The 24,304-nt window shown below is 38.5% G+C and overlaps 1 protein-coding gene across 2 annotated transcripts in view; it reads left to right on the plus strand.

The window, feature by feature from the left end:
* Positions 1-24,304, plus strand: part of LOC120527937 (sideroflexin-5-like) — a 201,295-nt gene that overhangs the window by 30,520 nt on the left and 146,471 nt on the right. For both annotated transcript variants that reach the window (XM_039751909.1, XM_039751910.1), the window contains exons 3-5: positions 5,974-6,051; positions 10,817-10,843; positions 21,396-21,450. In XM_039751909.1, coding sequence (XP_039607843.1) covers positions 5,974-6,051; positions 10,817-10,843; positions 21,396-21,450 — 160 coding nt within the window. The remainder of the gene's footprint in view (positions 1-5,973; positions 6,052-10,816; positions 10,844-21,395; positions 21,451-24,304) is intronic.

The following is a 24,304-nucleotide window of genomic DNA, read 5'->3' on the forward strand; positions in this document are numbered from 1 at the left end:
AAAAGTAAATGATAAAAGCAAAATAAACATTTAATCATTATAAATGAAACAGAATTTTTGACTTGCTTTATAGTTTTCAATCTTTATTAGAATTGTTCATTAAAGTCAAAATACATAGTCTTTTATAGGCAAGTTAAAAAAAAGACTTGTATATATTAATGGATGATATGTTTTCTAAATCACTTAATCCATTTCAGAGATTTTTAGACAGCAGTAAATGCCCAATTTAGAGTCACCAGTTTCCTAAAATTTGTGTTTTAAGTGATTGGAAGAAAACCTTGGTATCTGGAGAAAAACTTACACAGGCTTGGGGAGAATGTGCAAACTGTACAAAGGCAGTGTCTTGGCCAGAATTCAAAGTCAGAACTGTGGAACTTTGAGGTACTATCTGTAATTGCTGCACCACTGTTGCCAGTAGTACATTTCTTGTATTTGTCAGGCTCTTGGGTTAGATATAGTCAATAATAGTCGAGGCCCTAGCACACATAAAGCATGCTGATTCTAGAGTCATATGTTGCAGAGACATCAGCTAATTCTAAAGAGCTACTCAGTAAGGAACATGAACCTGAGGTAGTGGAGATGTTATTTTGGAAAAAACTATTGCTTCTTCCAGAATTTATTGTTGTTGCGTGATTACTGCTGACTACTGAATTACTGTTCTGAGCTGTGCTAATTCCTGTTAGCAGCCAAACTGACATTATAAATGAACTTTTCTGCATTGATGTTCGTATCAATGCTGTACATGAATACATCTGTTGAGGTCTGTTGAGACATGATAGAAGATACAACATGAAAACTACACACTAAGCAGTAGCAAGCTGGCACATAGAACGTAGTTTCTCATTAATAAGGAGGTACCGGGCATAGATACTTACCCAGTAGAACTGCCACTTAAAGGAGTATGATGTTCTTTTTATGTATTTTTATCTCACAGGCAACACTTGAATTTGACTCCATTGCAACTTTTTGATGCCACAAGTGGCGTATGTAGTATCTGATTGATTGAACCAAACTATTCTTAATAAAACAGAAGTCCAAAACTATTTAATTTTGTTCTAGTATAGGATGGTGCAGGGAAATGGGAGATTTTCAATTGATGTTCAATGTATGAATAAACACATTACAAATTACATTTAATGATGAAATATATGTTACAGGATATGCAGTTAATAATGGTAATCAATGTTCATTCAATATTCATTTTATGTTTTGAAGAAAACATCATGAAGGTGCTGTCCATTTCTCCGTACACATTCTGACAGCCTCTTGTGGAAATTCTGCATTGCTCGACGTAACATATCAAGAGGAATGCCAACGATTTCCTCTTCAGTCGTCCTTTTTAATTCAGCAATGGTTGTAGGACGTGTCTGGTATACTTGGCTTTTAAGATGTTCCCACATAAGACAGTCACAAACCGTGAGAATTGAGGATCTTAGAGGCCGCGGAATGTCACCATTGCGTGAAATGACACGCTTTCCAAACAATTGTCGGATAGCTGCCATCCACTGTCGGGCAGTATGCAAAGTAACTCCAATTGGGGTTACGCACCCATGTTGTAATTGCATAAGCAAATCTGACACAGTCGTGATGTCCTAACTGGTAATGACGCCGAAATTCCCTTTGCGCAGCAGTCACACTATCACCATGCTTATAAAAGGCTTTAACAGCGAACGCTTGTTGCACATCACTCCACTCCTCCATTATAAATAATGGCAAGGGGTTCTAAGCAAGGTCGCATTGGTCCCAAGCAACTGCCGACACCCCTAGGTCCCCAACACCTTGTTCCAAAATTTCCTGTTTCCCTGCGCCATTTACCTAACCCTGTTACTCTTTATAAATGTGTCTTTATGATTTCTATTTAAATGGACAGTATTTAGAGTTTTTAAAAAATGTAACATAGGCTGTACAAAGACAATTTGTTAATACATTCTGGAATGCTCTTATAATTCCTACATACCGCATTGCACTCTCTTATTTATCTGTCTTGTATTGTGTTTTCATGTCTGTATCTGTTGACATATGCTCTAATTCTTTAAAAGAAATTATAATTTTGCATAAAAGTATTATGTGGCCAAGAATCTTAAATATGAGCACTTCTCATAAGAGGTCTGTTGGATTATTTGATAGCTATGACATGTAAAATACATTTTAAAAACAAATATGCTAGTTCACATTGTTCTAATACATTCTCTTTTTCCTCTTTGTTTCTTTAATCATCCTTTTGCATTAGAGGTGAGAAACTCTTCAGTAAGCTTATCGTTTTGACCATCTTTGAGTCAATAAGTCAATGGTACCATTGCTGGTTTTGATATCTAACAACATTAGCTCTACTATATTGTATTATTTTATTTATATATTTATTTATTTATTTTTGGTAAGAAGAGTTCTTGATTTAATTGGCTCCCTGTTGTGTAGTAGTAATCAAGGGAGGACACCAGTCTTCACTACAATTGGCTGGACTCACAGTCTGTCCTTGTTGGTGAAAGAAAGCTCTGTCTTTAGAGTAAGAAGCAGTCTGAAGAAGGCAGCCTATGTTGAAAGCTGTGACCAAGCAGTTGGTTGGCCTGTTAATTGCCTTCTTTTTTTCTTCTTCGTATCCAAATTTTGTGTCACACACACTTTTCCACATTCAGCAGGACACTCAGGCTTCTTGTCGTCTGTGATTTAAACAGAAAGAGCACTGAGAGAGGCTGCCAAATTGTTCTAATGACGAGACCCCTGCCGAGCGCTGGCAGTCTGTTTTCCAAGGTGTCGCGTGAAACAAATGAGACCACTCGGTGCCGCGCTTAGATTCATGCGGCTCCTTGGTGTAAGGCTAATTAAAGCTCAATTAAAAGCTGCATTTCCTTCACTTGGAATCTTAGTGGTAGTTAAAAAAAAAAAATGTTCCCCTCCCCCGAAGCTTCCTTCTGAAGCCTAAGGGCTTATGAACACCTGGAAAAATGTCCCTTTGGAGTCCTGGAAGATGGACTTTGAACATTTGTCTACCGCTTAAAGTTTTCTCCGGCTAGCACAGCATTTAAGCAAAAGGATGATGCCATTAAGAGTGTGGATGAAGGTTAAGCTATATATACAGCTCTTTGACCCACACAATTTGTTTTTCTTGCACTCCCCTGTCAAGAAGAAAATTGTTTTTTTTAAAGAGTCTGTGGTTTGTTGTGTTTAATAAGATCAATCAATCTTATACAGTTCTAAGGTGAAGGCCTTAAGAAGTTCAGTAAGGTAACTGGAATGTCATATTACATTTTTCTTAGCAAAACCTAAAGATTCTTAAAATGTTCATGTACTAATTTGGAGTAATAATAAGAGTCAGACTTGAAGGGAACTCCCTTGTACTGTGTCACAGGAGGCTGGGGTTGGTACCCAGCCGGGACGCAGCCGGGACGCCCAGGAGGAGCGGAGGAGGGCTTACGCCTCTCCCAGACCATGTGGGGGTAACCACCCTGGTGGCTTTGGGGACCACGGGAACTGAGATTGGAAGCTCAACCCTATAGGGGCCCGTGGTCACCGCCAGGGGGCGCCCCAATGCCTGAGGAGCCCTGGCCCTCAGCACTTCTGCCACACCCAGAAGTTCTGGGGAGAAGAAGACCAGGGACACCTGGAGTGCCGGCGGAAGCTGTTCGGGAGGCACCTGGAGCACATCCGGGTGTGTATAAAAGGAGCCGCCTCCCTCCATTCGATAGCTGGAGTCGGGAGGACGAGAGACAAAGTCTTGGAGGAGAGGAGTAGAGGCGGACCTGAGAGAGAGAGAGAGAGGGATGTCATTGAGAAGGCCCGGACTTTGGTGGAGTTTTTGGGTTGTGTGCACCTGCGTAAATATTAATTTGTGTAATAAACGTGTTGTGGGTGATTATACGATGTCTGCCTGTATGTGTCCAGGCCAGCCTCCACAACTGTTTGATGCTCTGTGCAAATGTATTCTAAGACTAATTTATTTATCAAATATAACAATGGTCCACTATGTTATGATTACATATTGGCTGCTGTACAATTGATCAAAAATTGTTGAGCGTGAAACTAAAAGGGATAATCGCTGGTGCTGATATTGTAATCAGTGAATTAGGAGTCTCTAGTAAATGGTGTAGTTTTACTGAGTATGTTTCCTTTTCCAGAATAAAGTCCACTCAGACATCAAAGACTGCAAAATCAAGCATCATACTATCATTTAATTTCCATCATTAGAAAACAATATGACATTGGGGATTTGTTCCAGCCTCTTCACTGTGTATTAGGATCTTTCCTCTTCATATGCAACAGACAGTGGTGGGCTGCAAATTATGTTGTGGAAAGATCTCTCTTGCAGATAACCCAATATCTAGTCAACCTTCAACATCAACAATATAAGAAAATGATAATCCCTGGACTAAATCATAATGCTTTTTCCCCCTAATTCGAATCAAAGAGTGATGATGTATGAGATAGCAGACATGGGGAATTTAATTTTGATCATTTGAATCCATTCTTCATGAACAGTTAAGCACAAGCAAGGTTTGTGCACAGAATGTTGATTCAGGAACAGAAGCTCCACTTTATTTGGATTTTAATGGAGATCTCCAGCTAATGAATTTTCTCAGGGAGAAATTTATGAATTCATTTGTAAGTGGCAATGAAAGTTGGATACACTACTGAGTCCAAACAACACATTGGAACTTTAGAAACATTAGGGCCATGGTGATTCTTCAAAACCAAAAAAATCTAAGGCTCCAAACCAGTTCTTGTTGACAGGTTACCCCATGTTGACTATGTGTGTGAAGAACCCACATAACCAGTCAATATTACTCTATGGGCTTTGTTGTTTGCAGCACTCAGTTAGGGAAAAGCAATAAGGAAGGCTATCAACCATCCTCCATCTGCTCCATGAAAATATCTCTCACAGCATGGGTTGAATAGATTTCTCTGCAAAATTTAATTAGAAAGGATGCCACACCCAGCCTATTCCCCAGACCAGGTCCAGTATACTACCACCTGTTCCTAACTGAATACAGTAGCTACCTCCATTAGATGTGTTATGATATTGGTGAAGACAAGTCTTTGCACAAGAAAAACAAAATATTTTATTTTAGATGTATAGAACAATATTATATATAATGATATATGTGATAAATATGATCATTTGTTAATATTATAATGATTGGATTAGTGCACACTGATTTTGTATGTAAAATCAAAACATATTTGGTTTTACTGATGTTTTTCTTAATAGTTCAGAATTTTTTGATTCCCCTTAAATCTGACCTGTAGCCTCCTTTTTGGAACTTTAGCTGTTTGTAGCCGAGTGTGATACTGTGAGAAACTGAAAAACTGATACTTTCAAACTTGTAGTCTTGAAAAAGTGTGGGTTGTTATTAACAGGTAAAGGGTGAACAGTTTGCCCAAGTTGAGGAATTCGAGCACTGGGTCTTGTTTACAAGCAACAGTTGAGATTACATGACTGATTGAACAAGTTGGTGGTGTTTTGCTTACATTGTACTTCATTTTCATGGTTAAAGGGATGCCAAGTCTATCTATCTATCTATCTATCTATCTATCTATCTATCTATCTATCTGTCTGTCTGTCTGTCTGTCTGTCTGTCTGTCTGTCTATATATCTATCTATCTATCTATCGATGGATCGATGGATAGATCGATGGTTCGATGCATGCTACTCTGTAAGCACTTAGCTGTCTTTAAAGTAAAATAGTATCTCTCTCTTGTCCTCAAAGGAGAAGCAGCGGTTTTGTTTTACGGATGAGGGACAGTCTCTCCAAGAGTGTTTTGGACACCAAGGTATCATTGTATTCAGAAGAGGCCAAGTGCTCCCTGAAAACTGTATAAAATGTAGCTGAAGCTAAACAAAAACCCTTCTTCCTATTCAGTGTTTTTGTGGTGATACTAAAAAATAAAAAGACTACCAAAAACTGGGGAAAGTATGTCCTTTTGTTTTCTAATAGGTAGATACAAGTTTTCTGACATCCTTTCTTTTTATACTAATAGGTTCGTCTGAAGGAGTCTGTAAAACTTCTGGAAGACTACAAACATGGAACATTGCCCCCAAGAGTTTCTAACACACAAGTATGTTGTCATCTTGCTCATTCCTTGCTGCTTGATTTGAATGGGTTCTTAGAGGAATGCTCAGTTTGTTTTTTTATTCTCCTTATAAATTACATTGTATCTCTGTTCATCCAACTGAACATGGAAAATTGATATGAATTAAGCAGTGAATGATTCTTATGGCAATGGTTAAACTTTTCTGTTATTTATTTATTGGGTAGAATGGTGGAATATTATTACCTCCTTTGGCTCACAAATCCGGCTTATGTGGATTCTGCATGTTCTATTATCTTTGTCTGTTTTTTTTCCCCAAATTTCTGCAGCATTAGTTAACTAGTGACTCTAAATTTGCCCCTGTAGGTGTGGAGGCATGATGAACTGATGCCTAGTCTAGTTCAGCCAGGATAGACTTCTCCTACCACAACCCTGAATTAAATTAAGTAAATTAAATTAACCCTCAATTAAATGAGGTAGGTCTGAGTAAAAGTTAAGAGTGCATGTGTGTGTGTGTGTGTGTGTGAGTGTGTGTTATATATATATATATATATATATATATATATATATATATATATATATATATATATATATATATATATATATATATATATATATATATATATATATATATATATATATATATATATATATATATATTACGCTAGAGGTGCTGTTGCCCTTTTAAACCCACCAGACAGACGTCCAGGACACACTTGTGAAAGCACCAAAACTTTAATATTTTTCTTCAATAAAGTGCACAAAGCACGGCACACTCCATAATTCTCCAATAATAAGCACAATAGTAATAAACAATAATTAATAACAATAATCCTCCTCTTCACCCAGCAGCTCTGTCACTCTATTACCCAACTCCGACTCAACTTGCTGGGTCTCAATCAGTCCTTTAAATAGTACTTGACCCGGAAGTGTTCCTTCTCCGGGTCAAACACCACCTCCTCCTTCCTCAAGTAGCCCGGAAGTACTGCGGGCTTCTGTCCTCGTGCCTCTGAAGTACTTCCGGATCATAATGACAGTAGGAGTCCCCAGGTTCCTTGTGAGGTCCCCCTGGCGGCGCCCATGGTACCCAACAGGACTGAAGAACCGGACTCCGTGTCCCATTATGCCCTGAGGGAATCCGGGGAACCATTTCCGTCCAGGGGAGCTGCCATCTAGCGTCCCGGGGGATGTAGTGCCCTGAAAAGGCTGCTCTTCCTCCTTCTTTCTGTTGAGGGACGTCCAGGCCAGACACGTATGTGTATTTTAGGTGAGTGTGTGCGCGTGTGTATACAGTATTTACTATATATGTATGTTACAGTTGTGATTGAAAGTTTGTGAACCCTTTGGAACTTTCTGTATTTCTGCATAAATATGACCTAAAACATCATCAGATTTACACTCAAGTCCTAAAAGTAGGTAAAGAGAAACCAGTTAAACAAATGAGACAAAATATTATACTTGGTCATTTATATATTGAGGAAAATTATTGAGGAAACTATATACAACGGTATATACTTTTACTGTCAAATAATGCAAAGAATATAAGACACGTGTTTCGCCCTTATTTAGGCTCATCAGGCGTACACACTCCACTGCATCGAACCTCGGACGTCAGCGTCAGAGGCGAAGCCCCTTTATGCTGCACCACGGCGGTGGTTCGTTTATTTCTCAGCCTGGAGATCAGAGTAATTATGATATATTTAAGGCAGATACTCGATCTTGCTTACCAGGATGTGTGTATCATACTCTTTGGACATGAGGCCTGCTTTATAGCGCTTCAAAAAAATATAAGGCCAGTCAGTGACCTGCTTTTTTGTCTTCACACAGTCTCCCAACAAACAATGGAGACACTCCTTGGATCTATATACTGAAATAGTAATGCAACAGTAAGAAGTAAAACAGTGGTTCCTTCAGCCTGTAACTTATTTGTTAATGACCTGTCGTGTTAACTTGCAAATTAGTGTGCAGTTAAGAAGAGTTTTCTTTCTCACACTCTATCTCTCTTTCTCCATGCCATATACCGGTAAACTGTTGTTTCTGAGTGAGAGGCCTTGTAATGAGAGGCCTTGAGTTAGGAATGCTGTGTGATGTAGTTAGGGGGCTTTGGTGACTGGATTACATTCCAGACTCTTAAGGTGTGATTTTAGTACTGAGTAGGGTGAAAGGTCAGCCTTGTGAGGGGTGAGAACATTGCCACTCAGATTGGTTTGTGGGAAGGGATTGATTGTCATGGCAACAGTGCTAACAATAACAGATGGGGAGGGTAGGATATCCAAGGCCTCACACCTGGAGTGTTAGAAGCTGTCCAGCCAACTGGGGAGACATAAGATTTTATTAAAAGAGTAAGCTTTTCTCATGATCTGGGATGGCATTGTTCGGGAGTCCACAAGCTTTGTGAGTTGAGTGGTTCACCTTTATTTGTGTTATCTTAACTAGAAAGACCACATCAAAAAGTGTAAGAATTGCCCTTTTTTCCCTAACAAATCAAAAGCATATACAGGAATGGTACAATAGCTGATAAACTGCTAGATGTGGAGCTCTTTGTTACAGTCCATGGTGGAAGCTGTACCTGCAGTTTACAATCCAGTGGCTTATCCAGGTGAACTTCATTGTACACCAGTCTAAAATCGGTTACTCACAAAACTACTCAATGCGATGTCAATGAACAGGACACATCTGAGGGATTGCATCTCTCAGCTGGCCAGGGAATTCTCTAGGACAGACTTGGGTACTTTGCAGCCCATGGTCTGATTCTGTCTGGTCCATGGAAGGTGTGGACAGCAAGTATTTGAATAGGTGTGTTATTTGGCATCACAGCTAGACGTGACTATGCAGCTGCAGATCAAAATTGATATGTATGGAAAATTGTGGGAGCTTGCATCAGAGAAAGGAAGAAGACACCTGTTGTTAATCTGCATCCCGTCTGCATTTTATGAAAAGACGCAACAAAAATAATCAGTAAAAAATGAAAAGTTGATGCAGATAACCAATCATTCAACAAATCCTGGACTCCTAAGTATTTTATCACGGTGTTTAGTGGTAAAGGAATCTGTTGTATTTGGTATACAAAGAGCACATCACTGCATTTAAAGCCTACACCTTGAGCCATCAGTTGAAGACCTAGCATGCTGAATAATAAAGAAATTTATGTGAAGAGGAGAAGGTGAGGACTGCAGAGGAATCATTAGCTAAATGGCAAAAACAGAAAAGTCTTTGTACAGTCTTGAGAAAAAGAAGCAAACCATTTTCTAATGGAGAATTTGTTAAAGAGTGATTATTGAAGTTGGCGGCAATCCTCTGCCCAGAGAAGATGGATGGGTTTGAACATCTGTCCCTCTCATGGCAAACGTTACAAAACAGGTTGAGGAAATTGCAGAAAATCTGGTACTACAGCCGAAACATACGGAGGAAAATGTTGACTTCTTCACCTTGTACTTGGATGAGAGCTGTGATGTTCATGACACCGTGCAGCTGCTGATTTTTTGTAAAAGGAATAACGCAAGACTTTGAAATGATAAAGGAACTGGCTTCTATGAGTCAATTAAACCGGTAATGAGTGTATACCTGCAAAAGTTAGGACTGCATTGGGAAAAGTTAGTTGGTGCAACAACTCATGGTTATTCTAATTTGACAGGTTAAAGTGCTAGACTTTTATAAAGGATGCAGGGAAAAGACGCTGAGATTAACCTAGCCCAAAAAGAATTGCTATATAAATTGGTGCTAACATCATGAGATTGATGTTGTAATAAATACTGTAAGTTTCATCAAGGTTAAGGCATTAAATCACAGACAGTTTGTTACACTTTTGGAGGAGCATGAGACTGATCACGCTGATCTGGGTTACCACACAGCTGAGCAAGGTGCTTTAACAGGTCTGGGATCTGAAGTCAGAGATTCAAGACTTTTGTCAAATAAAAGGAAAATGCATCCCTGAACTAAGCAGCGCTGAGTAGTTACCAGATTGCTGTTGATGTGATTGCACTTATGAATGAACTGATTACACAAATGCAACGCAAAGATATTTTTTGCACATTATACTGTATGCACAACCTAGTCAAGGCCTTCATGAGGAAGATGTTGCTTCTCTCAACAAGCAGAGAAACAAACTGACACACCTTCTCGCACTGAGAGAGAGGAATCTGTGTGCTGATCATCTTAACAAATGCAGTGTTTTTTTGCTTTATTATCACTTTACATCTGCTTAATTTTCTTTTTTGTCCTTCTGCTTTTTTAATTTTAGTTGTTTGTTCTTCTGTTGGTTTGGGTTTTTGTGCTTCTGTTTCCTACATCTATTCTTTTTTTTTTTCTTAACTTATTTTTGGTAACTTATTTTATGGTTTCTGCTAAGTTGCTTAAATCCATCCGAATTCCTCTGCCTACCACCTTGCACTTTGCTATATAGTCCTTTTAAAGTCTTGTTACCTTCAAACTTTACATTTTGTGGTTTTTGGCTTACTTTTTGCTTTTTACCCATTTTATCTTTTTTTTGTAATCATTATTTGTGTATTCATTTTTTTATGGTCAGTTATGTGTACAAAATAATTTGTTTTTTCTAATTAGTCTTTTCATGTCTAGTCTTTCATGTGTTCATGTTTTTCTTGATAATCAAGAATGACTATTTGGAGTTTTCCTTCTTGCTTTTGCATCTTGTTTTTTGCCCAGCCTGTCCAATATCCCTTTAAAATCTGACATTACTTCCTCATTCATCTCAACTCAGGGTTACAACACTATTTATTGTTTGTTCCTTTGTTGAAATATTGCATGATAACTAACTTTTCTTTTTTTCTCTCAGCTTTGGGAGGCACAGAAGATAAAACAGGTATGGCCATTTTTATTATTTTGTAATGAACTATGCACTGTAACAGGTAGCCATTTTATGCTGAACTTAAGAATTTTTTTGTTCTCTTTAATAAGGCATGTGTCAAACTGTTCATCATGAGGTGGGCCATTGATGGGATGGTTAACACTGCCCAATTCGGTTACACCCTTTGTGGAGTTTGTACTCTTTACCTATTCTTGTGTGGGGTTTATTTTTACTCAGACAACATTGCTTTCTTCTGAAGTCAGGTCAGTTTAGGTCACATTATGTCCCCCATTACTACCACTTCATAAGAACAAGTGGAATACATTTGCTCTTTCTTATTCCAAGAACCTGATTTACTTTGGGGTGGTACCATTCATTTTAGTAACAAGAATACAAGTGGAAGATGGTTAAGAGTAAATAGCATAAGTTTTTCAGCATATTTCTTCATACTTGGAGATGTATAAACAATGGTCAAGTGATCTAGGGGCCCTTCATATTTCAAGCCCACCATAATTTGGAAACATTATGTAACAGGGACAGTGTTGAGCTCAAACCCCTTTCTTCTTTCCATTTGTTTATGGTTTTATCTGACATAGAACTGTTAACTTTGACTGTAGTGGGAGGCACAATGTTTCAATCCTCAGGCCAAGAACTTAACCGTGTTATCATTGAGATTCTCCTCAGGTACTCTGGTTTCCATCCACACTCCACAGCCGTGCATACCAGGTCAACTGAAGATTCTAAATTGCCAAAATGTGAATATGTTTATGCATTTGAATGTGCCTTATGAGAAATATGCACATTTAAGTTTGGTTCCTGGCATGTGCCCAGTTCTGTCATAATAGGCTGTGCCATCCTGATACCCAGAGTCGGGTATAACTGGCTTGAAAATTAATGAATGGATAATGGTTAGGCAAACAAATTGCACAAAATACCTCTACTGTTAAATTATTTTTAAGCCATGATGTCATGGGTATTATTTGTATTTCACAAATGCTGTTAAACTGAGTTCACTTAACATAGTAGTATGCTTAACTGCAACTTTAAACCCAATAATTATGGTACTGTGTTGAGATTGGAATCTTCAAAAGCAAATTTGGGCAGTATCTTTATAGCATGATATAGAACATTTAGAGTGGAAAAGTGAAATACTTGGAGAATACCTACTGTATAACACCTTGGAAAGTGACTGGGTTGGGATTCAGCCGCATTGTCTAGCATGGCTAGTTAAGGTGGTCTGTGGGCTAGGAAAAATCAATAACAACTGAATAAAGAAATTTACAGGACGTTGGCGGCAAAACACAACAAGTGAGACAGTAAAGCAAATAACTCCCCTGTCTGCCTTTCTTTCTCCTTGCAGCTATTGTTTTCTCCTTCCTTCTGCCAAGTGAATTCTTATCCACTTTCCATCCAATGCTAAGTTCCCTGAATCCCAAAGCAATGGTCACTGGACTGTTTTATGTCTGACCTTTGGACTACTTCTGAGGTCACTACCTCAGGCACAGCCCTACAAAACCCCTGGGTAGTCTGCAATGGGGCTCCTTCTGGCAGCCCCAGTTATCCCTTCAGACTGCTTGCCCTTTTAAACAATGCAGCAGACTATACTGATGGCCCTCGATAGCAGCCTCCCACTGCCAGCAGTTACAGCGCTAGAGAATGTGCACTCTTTTTTTATTATGTACTCCCTAGTCCTTGAGGACTGATTGAGGTCATTTATGTTGGGTAGAATGCCTAGAGGAGGCAAGGCGGTCTCGTGGCCTGGAACCCCTGCAGATTTTTTTTTTTTTTTGCAGCCGTCTGGAGTTTTTTTTTTTGTTTTTTCTGTCCTTCCTGGCTCTCGGACCTTACTTTTATTCTATGTTAATTAGTGTTCCCTAATTTTAATTCTTATTTATTTTGTCTTTTTTCTCTTTCTTCATCATGTAAATCACTTTGAGCTACATTATTTGTATGAAAATGTGTTATATAAATAAATGTTGTTGTCCCTACTGTCCATCTGCTATATTTACATCCCCTCAGTAATTCAAGTGAAACATCCTTCAAGAGATAATTCCTGGGTAGGTTACGGATGGCCCTGTGTCTGGGGTGTGTTCCCGCAGCTATTGATACAGGCACTGATCACAATCACCTTTGCAATTTGTATCTATATTATGCTGTATATATAAAATAATGAAATAAAAGTTTCTAAATATAGTGAAATGTACTACAATGTAAACAGTAAAAAACTAAACAAGTCAATATTTGGTGCAACCATTTTGCCCTTTTAAACTGCTTCAGTTCTCTCTCTATTATTTAATTTTTTTAATGAAGTCAGTTGCTAGTTTGTTCCAAGTCTCTTGTTTCACTTGCTACAGGTCTTCTATAGACTTTGGATGTTTTGCTTGCTTCTGTTAATCCAGGTCCTTATAGAAAGACTCAGTGATGCTGAGATCAGGGCGCTGTGGAGGCCATACTATCTGTTTCAGATCTCCTTGTTCTTCTTTTTGCTGGAAATAGTCTGCAATGAACTTGGCCATGTGTCATTATTCTACTGTGTAATGAAGCTGGGATTGTCAGAGGCCCCTCTAATAGTGTTGTGTGGTGGATGGAAAACAGCTTTCACTTGGCATTAAAGATTCCATTCGTTCTTAGCACGTTACCAACTACAGTTAATAGAAATGCAACCACATGCCTACAGGGAATCTTACACCATGGTTCACTGTTAGCTGCAGGCAGTCATCCATGTAGCACACTGCAGCTCTTCTATGGGGCCTCCTGTGTGAGCCAAAATTTCCAAATTTTGACTTGTTAGTCCAGAGCACTTGCTGTCTTTGTTTAGCCAATATTAGCTTCTCTATATCATTATAATTTTAATATATGTTCTGCACCTCAGTCCTTGAGTTTTTGTGTATAGCTGAGTTTCTTTGCATTGTTTCCATTTTGGCATCATCTCCTTGAAGACCACTTCTGTCCAGACGTTTCCAGACTATACAAGTGTGGTTTTGGTGCTCTTGTCAGCTGCAGTCAGTTTCCACAGATAACGGCTTTGCTTGTGGCCCACAACTTTTCCTGTTTCTGCGTGCTTCTTTAGAGAAATTTGGATTGCACATCATAAACCTGCTTTCTTTTTCGGGGAGTGTCCTTGCTGATGCTGGATTACCACCTTGTGTCTTCTTACTATGCTCAATTCTGAATGAATTTCTTAAAGGTTAAATTTCCCCATGCGCTACAACTTTGTTTCTGTCCTTCATCCAGTTTGATTCTTTCTACATCCATCATGTTTTCTGTTAATCAGTTTGGTCCTTTCAGTTCATTATGTCATTACATTTTTTTTTTAATGAATGTTTGAAAATCTGTAATATTCTCTTTTCTGCTGCCATACTGATGCAGTAGACACATGTATAATAAAAAAAATAGTTTTGTTTTTTTCTTGTAGAGTTCCTTAAAATTGCCTTCAGTGCAGGAAAACCTTAAATCATATAAAATTCTATGTCTGTTCAGGTACCCATTTGTACTTGCCCCGTTCATGTGATTAAAAATTCACTTTGGAAAAAAATATCCAAGAAACTTGCCTTGCAAAATAGAAAGTCTTTGAAAAGTATGCTTATTTATGGCAGTCAGGTAAACTTAGTGTTTTACACCATTATAATCCTTAGATCTTTTATACACCTCTAGCATTCTCACCTTCTCTGTACTTTGTTTTTTAAATGACATCCTTGTCTTCGAAAAAAGTAAACACTTTATACTTGTTGTGCACGTAGACAGTTTTTCTTCAAGAGTGCAGTATGCCAGTTTCTGTGTGTGACACACAGTCTTCACAGTGCTAGAGTTTTATATTTTTTTTCTTTCTGCCAAGGGTTATTCACACCTTTATAGTAAAGAAAGACTTAAGTGATGTGCTGCCTTTTTTCCTCTTAAATTTCTTAATAATTGTTTTCTCCCACATTGTTCCGTAAAACCATGCCTCTGTGTGCTGATGGTCATACTAATACACTTGTAGTCAAAGTAAAGATCCATTTAGGAAAAAAAAATCTTTGAAAGTTGATTGCAGGTCACTCTTTTCTCCATTTTAGGTAAAAGTGTTCCTTTCTTAAAATTTGTATCCAGTGAGAACCTTTGCTTTATTAATGTACAACTACCTAGCACATCACATAGTTATTAACATTGTAAACAACACAGGTTTATAGAAAGTTTAATTCATTATGAAAAATGCCTGACTAATATGTATCAATTTTAAGAATTATTTAAATTACGCTTTTACCCAAAAGAAAATACCAAATTGCAAGTGCACAGTTGTATCTGTATGTTATCAGTTTAATATAAAGTTTTCTCTGGCTCCAACTATATGCATTGGTTGCTGGTCATCTGTAATTGTACTTAAGACATATGAAAAGGCGTTTAGGGAGAGCTGTTCAGTCTAGCATTGTGCATCATGCAAGAACAAACGGCCTTTAGCTGATGTATTCAAGTCAAGTGATTAATCATTTGTTCTCGGTCATTCCTTCAAAATTTTAGCTTTTTGTCTAGTATTAGTATTTGTGGGATTCTTTTGCCTGCCTGTGTTTTGACTGTTACTGATTTTGACCCAGTTTGTGGTCTTGCGGATTTTTTTTGAACCCATTTGTCTCATGTCCCATATGGCCTGGTATCTGCAAAGCCACTTTGGCTAGTACTGCCTGCTAAGCATGAAAACAGCTTTGCTCCACTTTTGTTCACTCCTGTCTCAGTCTTTTTCATCTCAGTAGGTGATGTCAGTGGCTTATGCTAAGATAGCAACTGCCTCTGTAGGCAAAAACAAAATCAAATCAAATTTTGTCACATGTAATTATACACAGAGTACGATACGTAGTGGAATACTGAATTGTTAAAGTTTGAGCCTGTCCATTAAGTAGAATAGAAAAGGACAATGAATAATAATATACAACTTTATAAATATCAATAAAAACAATTATGTTAAATGATGACAGTATGCATTATATTAAATCTAGCTGTGTTACCTGACTTTGCCTGGGAACTTTTCCAAGACAGTGGGCCTCAGTGATATCTCCGTTAGTTAATCGGCAGTATCAGACATCACCAATTGCATTATTCGGTAATGTTACAAAGGTGATTTAAAGTTAACTCATTCAAAGCTGATAACTGCTAAAAACTCAGCTTTTCTTTAGCATCAAAGCCTAAAATTAGTACTGCCTCATTTTTCAATGAATTTTGAATGCATTTCTACCAAGAAAAAAATGACAAAACTTACAAATTTAGTTTTACTCACTCAAAAGCACAATCTTGTTCATTTCTTATCACATTGTGAAAAACAGCAAGATAATTTTGAAAAAATACAATTCATTATGTTCAATCATGGCTTGGCTCCATCAATTAAACTGTTTTTTTTTTTTTGGTACTTTTATTTCCTGTTTAGGCGGCACGGTGGCGCAGTGGTAGCGCTGCTGCCTCGCAGTTAGGAGACCCGGGTTCGGTTCCCGGGTCCTCCCTGCGTGGAGTTTGCATGTTCTCCCCGTGTCTGCGTGGGTTTCCTCCGGGCGCTCCGGTTTCCTCCCACAATCCAAAGACATGCAGGTTAGGTGGATTGGCGATTCTAAATTGGCCCTAGTGTGTGCTTGGTGCGTTTGTGTGTGTCCTGCGGTGGGTTGGCACCCTGCCCAGGATTGGTTCCTGCCTTGTGCCCTGTGTTGGCTGGGATTGGCTCCAGCAGACCCCCGTGACCCTGTATTCGGATTCAGCGGGTTAGAAAATGGATGGATGGATTTCCTGTTTACATTTTTTTAACTTCAGAAAGTGCTTGACGCTAATTGTTGATTGGTATTGTGAAGTTAATGATGACATGCAAGTGGAACACAGTTTTGGCTTTTTCAAAAATGCAAGGTTATTTACTGGTAAAAAAAAAAAAACAAAAACGTGTAATCAGTTTATGTCAAATTTATGGTCACATGTAACATACCTCCAATCCCGTGAAGTGATCAACAATGCTGGACAATATTTTTCCCCTTTTCTAACTATGCTTGTTTCACCAAGGGGGCCCCTGTCCATCTGCTCATCTAATCACGGTCAATTCTCAAAGGGGAAAAACCTCCTTGTTCTTCAAATCATGCCTGTGTGTCATCAAGGATCTTAAAGTGGCAAAACTGAGTCCAAAGGCCATAAGGTTGAGAGAGAGACCATGCTCTAAGAAAAATGCTGTAATACAGAAAGATAATGAAATTATTATCCCAAAGTTGTAGAGGACAAAAACACAGCAGTTGCTACAGATAAGATGAAGGTGCTGATAGGGTAATATATGTTAAATGCCTTTCATTTTGGATCATTTCCACAAAATTGACCACACTTACAACAATAGCACCTGGTAAGAATTTGCTGAACTTGTGCTCTTTCAGTTTTGATCAGCTTTGCTCATTTCACTTCACTTCTGCAAATGGCCTTCATTTGCATAAACTGATGCACCCCATTTTTCTGTGTGATTGCTGTCTGCGCTGTGGCAAAACTGGGGCAGTTGTGCATTAGAATGCCCCCCTCACTAGAGCATTATTAAAGACAAATGTCAACAAATAGAAAAACATGTCGCTTAATTTCCTATCTTCTAATACAACATTAACAAATTTCAATCAAGTCTGTCAAAGCATTTTTGCAATTTTGGTGTGTTTAGTTTTTCTGTTTCATTAAGTTATGTGATACATAACTTAATATAAGAGAATTTAAAATTACGGCCTCATGTAAAACTATACGTTGTCCATATTTAGGATGCGGATAGAAGGTGGAAAGAAGCTCCTCAGTATCTCTGAACTGGTCTTCAGTCAGAGGTAGTGTTTCCCTGATGGCAGCACAGAAAAGAGGCTGTTTTTGGGATGGCTGGCATCTTTGATCATTTTCTGTTCCCTGGTTTGACATCACTTGGTATAGACATCCTGGAAGTTTGAGGGTACATACCCATTTATGCGTTCAGATGAATAGCTAACCCTCTACTGAGCCTTGCAGTCCTGTTGCATGCTATTTCCAAATCAGGTGGTAATACTTCCTGTCAGGATACTTTCAGTTGTGGATATTTAGAAGTTCTTTTGCTACAGGACAACTTAAAATGCCTGAGTTGGCTGAGGCGATAAAGATGCTGTGCCTTCTTCATTAAGGTGTCAATGTGCTTGGACCAAGTCAAGTCTTCTATGATGTGAACACTGAAGAATCTAAATCTATCCACCCTCTCTACCTGAGTATGATATGACATTCAGGAGAAGACTATTATCGTAGCACCTGTGTAACATCAAGGCAAACCTGCTCATTGTTGTTAGAGGTCAGGCCTACCACACCTGTGTCATCAGTAAATTTGACATTTATGTTATTAGAGTCATGTGGAGCCATGTGGCCATGTGCATTTAGGGAGTACAGTAGAGGATTCGGCACACAACCCTCTGGAGACGCTGGATTGGGAGTTAAGGAGGATAAAGTGTGGACACCCACTCAGACTACTTTTTTTTTGGGGAGTTGGGGTTGTCTGCCTGTCAGAAAGTTAAAAACCCGGCTGCACAATGAAGTGCTCAGACGCAGATCCCTGAGTTTGGTGGTGAGGTAAGAGGGACTTACTATGTAAAATGCTGAACTATTGTCTATAAAAAGCATTCACACATTATCTACAGGAGCGGTATGCAAACTTTAATTGATCCAGTTCTCTTTTGGTAGTGAGAGCATTTGTAATTCTTGACTAGCCTCACAAAACATTTCAAGACTATGGGCGTGTGGAATGAAAGTCATTCAAGTAAGCTGGATTTGATTTCTTAGATGGTAAATCTTTTAAATCATGTTAGCATGACGGACTGATTTAAGGAGAGATTAAATATTTCCATGAACAGTTATCAGCACAGATCTTAAAAATACATCCTAGAATGCCATCTGGACCTTCTACATTCCTGGCATTCACCTTTTGGAAAGCTGTCCTTACATCATGTTTCATCTGAGCTCTGTTTCCTCAATGGGCAGAGCTCCTGACTCGGATGTGTTGTACCATTGACTGGTGTTAGTATCATTTACATTGAAACACACATAGAAATTATTAAGCACATGTGCCAGTGACATTTCAGCACTCACCATGATGGGGCAGTTTTTTAATAGTCCATTATTGTCCATAGACCTTGCCATATCTCCCAAAGATTGGACTGCTCAAATGCTGCTAATATCCGGGAGATTAATGAACTCATTCAGGGTTTCAAAAGTCTCCTTAAACTCTGTGAGACCCAATATCTTCTTCTGGTGGGACGCCACTGACCCCAGATGAAGACCCACCCACCAATCCAATTACCACACTCAACTCACATGGCAGATCGCACTCCATTCACCAGCTCAGGTGATTGTGCTATATTCATGGAGAATGACTAACCTGGTGAGTCGCAAACACACTGGTATATGGGAAAACTGGGTCATGAGACCACAAAGGTTGGGAAACACTGCACTATCTGACAATCTGAATATACTAAATAGGACATACTGTACGCTCGGCAGTAGATGAGCCACCAATAAAGCTCCAGCTTTGAATGCAGCAGCTTTCTGTAAGAAGATGCCAAACGTTCAATATGCCGATTTGAAAACAAAGTATCAGTGCAAGTTTAGTATTTGAATTGGTGTTCCATCTAAACCTTATTCAAATTTTTGGATAACAGAATGTGCCAATGTTGATATTAATTTAGTGAGTTTTTCATATTCTCTTATGTTTTTAAATATAAAACCGTTATGTCAAGTCCTTTAGCTCAGGATGAGCAGATGATTAATGTAAGCAATGGTTCATTTGTACACAGTACAGAATGTGAACACATTGGAAGAAATTTTCTCTGTGATATAAATGAATAAAAATACTGTCTTTCTGCAGGTTCACGACTTCAGATAATAGCAACTGTCATGTCAAGAATGCAAATGTACATCAAATACATTAGAAGTAATTAAAGATTGAGTTACGCCTTGTTTAGTATTGCACCTTTCTCTGAAAATATGCCCAGAAAAACTGTTGTCTTGCTTCAGCAGCATTATACAGTAGATAATGGCAGTACTGTTCTGTGAGAAATTCATTCATATTGCTTTTACATAAATGGAAAAGACTCCTAATATCATAAGATTACCAAGAAATCCATAGCATGCTTAGAACAAGAAGGAGGCTTATTCAGACATAAAGTTGTCCCTCCGATTGAGAACTCAGGTCTTTATGTTGTTCTTCTAAAGGCCAGCAACATCTGTCCTAGTACAGCTGAAACACGACTCTGCTTCTTCCATCTACATGTTTCAGAACCAGCCCAGCCCCTTTTTCAAAGAGTTGTCTCACATGGGAAGCAGCACACTATAGCTTACAAAATATACCAAATTAGGAGTAATTGTATAACTTTGTGTTTCCAGCCAAAGTTGTCCTTGGCTGGTAACAGCTTTCTCTTCATATTTAAAGTAGACAAAATCTCTTGTGAGTAATTTTCATTTCCAGTGGAGTCCCTCCCGTGACAGATTTAATTATTGTTTCAGAATCACTGCATTTTAACATTCTAATCAAACAAACCCCAAAATAGGTGTTATGGCACAGCCAGCCATAGTAAGTACTTTTGTATTGACTCTTTTTTTGTGGCTCAATTTTATAGTATGTATATATTTAGGTCAAGGATAGTCCAAAGAGAGTTTTAAGTAGCTGTTTTCAAAATGCAGACCATCTGTCTAAATGAAGCCTAGATGAGACTAGATTTTGCACCACTTTTGCCCTTTGGTAATGTCCAGAACAATTAGAAATTTAGAATGGTTAGGAATTTAAAGGCTTCCAGAACAGCCGCTCCTTAAAACTGGAGCTGTGGTACTATGAGTCTGTAATTTTAAAGGACACAAGACAAAAGTACTGTATTAAATAAAGGCTAGTTACTAAACCGTCTAACAAATTATTCTTATTGCTGTATATAATACCAACCAAGGCCATTTGGAACATTTACTAAAAGGTTTCTGTATGTTATTTAAAAAGATGGATATATTTTTGTATCACCCCATGTAAGACCACATCATTACATGAGTTTTTACAGGTACAATAAAATTACTTCTACGAATGAATGCTAGCAAGTTAGGTGACTTGCTGCTCCAGTGGGTTACAGGGTTACAGTTTAGCACCTAGCCACTAGAGGCCCCTTTCTAACTTTTATGTGCTTAAGCAACATTGAAAAACATTTCGATTTTTAAAGTTCACAGGGCATCTTTTTGTAATTTCCACATGTATCCTTTTCTTCTATTCACTCTTGGAATACTCAATGATTGGTTATTTAATTTTCTAGTTTGAACCACTGCCTCACTTTTTTTGGTTATAGTGTGAGAGTGTATGTGGTGTGTGAAGTGATTTGACAGTATTGTGGGGGATTGTGTAGGACCAGCAGCTATACTCTGATGCCAGTTTTTTAGCATACATTCACCTTGAGGTAATGAATATTGAACTCATTATTGGAAATAATTTTCCTAGTGCTGCAGCTTGCAGTGGTGTTGAAGCTCTCGGCATTGTCTCTTACTGTCACTTTAATGAGTTTTAAGCATCTGTGCCCTTTATTTGCCTTCATTATGTACCTAATATAAACTTTAATTGCAGGCGATCATCCACCCAGACACCCAGGAGAAAATTTTGATGCCCTTTCGCATGTCAGGTAAGAATTCTTGTTAGAATAACCTTTCAAAGAATCTTGATAATGAACACATTTGTTGGCAGATTTTACAAAATATGAGAATTAATTCTGAAAAGAGCCATATTGAAGGTAAAGCAGATTTTTTTTTCTCACTGAAGTCTTTTCAGTATTCTGATAAATTCCCACCCACCAAAAGAATTTCACCATACGCAGTGCACAAAAACAAGATGTATTAACTGAAACTTTAACACAGGTAATCATCACAATCATACAGCAACTCAAAATAGTAAACAGTTCTGAAATATAAACACTAAGGAAGTGATAGTGTGATGCTGAGGTGGTAGCCAATTGGAGACATTTTTTTTTAATTTACTGAATTGTCTCTAAACAGTGAGGTTTGCCCAGCGGCGCTCTGCATATCAAACCGCCTGTGTACATTAAAACAGGATTTCTGTCTCCTAAATAAAAGTCTGTTTTTCAATCAACATTTTAAGCGCCATTTGCTGACTCAAACCATAATGCCAAGAAGCTTATCAATTTTAGTCATTTAGTTCCTGCACTTACTTGCTTCCTGCCGTATTTTGCACTCAAAATACATAAGTGAGCCTTTCTATTAGGTGACTGTTGGTAAATCATCAGAACACAAAGGACTTGGTGGAAGTGTTACGTAATACCATCATGTACCCTCGCTCATTCTGAAATAGCTTAGTATTTTCAGTAATCAATAATTTAATTATATAGGAGCTGTTTCTTTGTGAGTAACAAAAATAATTTCCTTTTCTACTTGCTAGTTTATTCAGCATAGTTTTGACTGATCTCCCTGAGGTCTGAGAGTAGCTGTGTTGGGTTTATCGGTTTTGTCCAATCTGCAATGCCAACACCATTCTTAGGTTCTAAATCTTGTTCTTTTCCTCCACTTTTAAGGTAAATAGTTTTAAGTCCACCAAAGCTTATGTGACTGAGGCTGGTTTCTGATTCAGCTTTTTACTGTTATTGTAGGGTTTGTACCACCCCCAATATCAAAGAGCAGAAAATCCCAGGTACTGTAATCCAGTTGGCACACTATAAGAAATACTTTGTAAAACTTCTGTAAGGGGAACTTGTACAAACTTTAGTGCCAGCCACACATGATAGTTTAGGAAGGATAGTAAACTAGTAACTTTGTAGCCACTAGGACACGCTGATACTTGCTCTAAAAAATGGGTAATTACAAGAGGGTCTGTTCATAGACCACGCTCTTGATGGGGAAGTATGTAAATTGTGTGTCCTTATTAGTAATAGTATAGGCATGTTTTGGGTGGCAGCTCCTCTTTTACATGGCCAGGGATCGGAAATGACTTGGCCTTGACCATTTTATGAAAGCCTTTTATCCCAAAACTGTAAGTGGAAGTAGACCCATAATGAGCAGTGCCAGTCACTGCCTTCTAAAGATTTAGTAAAAAGGCATAGAAGGAACTAACCAGAAGGAAGGTAGAACAGCTAGAGGCTAGATGGTCAATAAGAATAAAACATATTTGTTATTAATATTTTGTGCGAAGGCCCATCCAGGATTTTTGTGTATAATACTGTGTGGATAAACTTAGCTATGACTCTGAACTGGCTTAAGCAGGCTTAATGATGAATCTAGGCATATTTGATATAAACAAGTAGCCTGTCAAATTGGTAGAGTGCTGTTTTGTGTAGCATGGCTCACAAGGAACTGGAAGGAGTTGAACGTATTGTGTGTTGTTTTGTATTGTTTGTAGCTCTGTGTCCTTTTTTGACCTGTACACTACCTGTCTCTCCAACTGTTTTCTAACCCACTTATCCATTTCAGACCGACTTGGAGCTCCTGCTTATTCTTGATACAGGGTTCACTCACACAAATACATCCACACTGGGCAACACTAAGTTGTAAGAAAACCAAGATCACATGTCTTTCATATGTGGGAAGAATACTGGAGAAAAGCTTTAACAGACATGGTGAGAAAGTGTAACCTCCACAGAAGCTTTGTTCAACCTTTCTTTGGAATCCATGACTTTCAGACTCTCAGACAGCAGCACTATACACGAAACATTCATCCATCCATTGATTATCCAACCCACTATATCCTAACTACAGGGTCACGGGTGTCTGCTGGAGCCAATCCCAGCCAACACAGAGGGTGCAAGGCAGGAAACAACCCCCGGGCAGGGTGCCAGCCTTCCGCAGGGCACACACACACACTCCCACACACCAAGCACGCACTAGGGACAATTTAGAATCAGCAGTGCACCTAACCTGCATGTCTTTGGACTGTGGGAGGAAACCCACGCAGACACGGGGAGAACATGCAAACCCGGGTCTCTTAACTGCGAGGAAGCAGCGCAACCCACTGCGCCACCTTGCTGCCCAATACACAAAACAATCAACACTAAATCACTATCATGGATATAATTTAAGAAAAACAGCAGAAAGTATGGGCACCTTTTAAATAATTCACCAAGCTTGTAGTAATTCTTTGATGGATCCATTGTTAGATTTTTTTAATGATTATGACTTTGATTATGACTATGAGTTTTTACCAGAAAAACTAATACTTTTTATGACACAACATTTTAAATTATTTTAAGCTAACTTCCTTATTTTATGGCATAGACAGCGGTAAAATCAACCCAGGACTACTCTGATATTCACAAGACAAAGTATGGAGAGGCAGTGTATCACAGGGCATGGAACGTCAGTGACCTTACTAAATGAAACTTTAGATTACGAAACATTTGTCTAATTTTATTGAGTTTCTGACCAGCTGTATAGGAATGAAAGTAGTGGGGTGCATAGGAATTAAAGTAAAGTAGTAGTTTTTAGATGTGCTTACACCTTCTGGGGGCTAAGTAAAAAAATGTCCAACATAAA

The sequence above is a fragment of the Polypterus senegalus genome, chromosome 4 (assembly GCF_016835505.1).
Source record: "Polypterus senegalus isolate Bchr_013 chromosome 4, ASM1683550v1, whole genome shotgun sequence".
Taxonomy (NCBI): Eukaryota; Metazoa; Chordata; class Cladistia; order Polypteriformes; family Polypteridae; genus Polypterus; species Polypterus senegalus.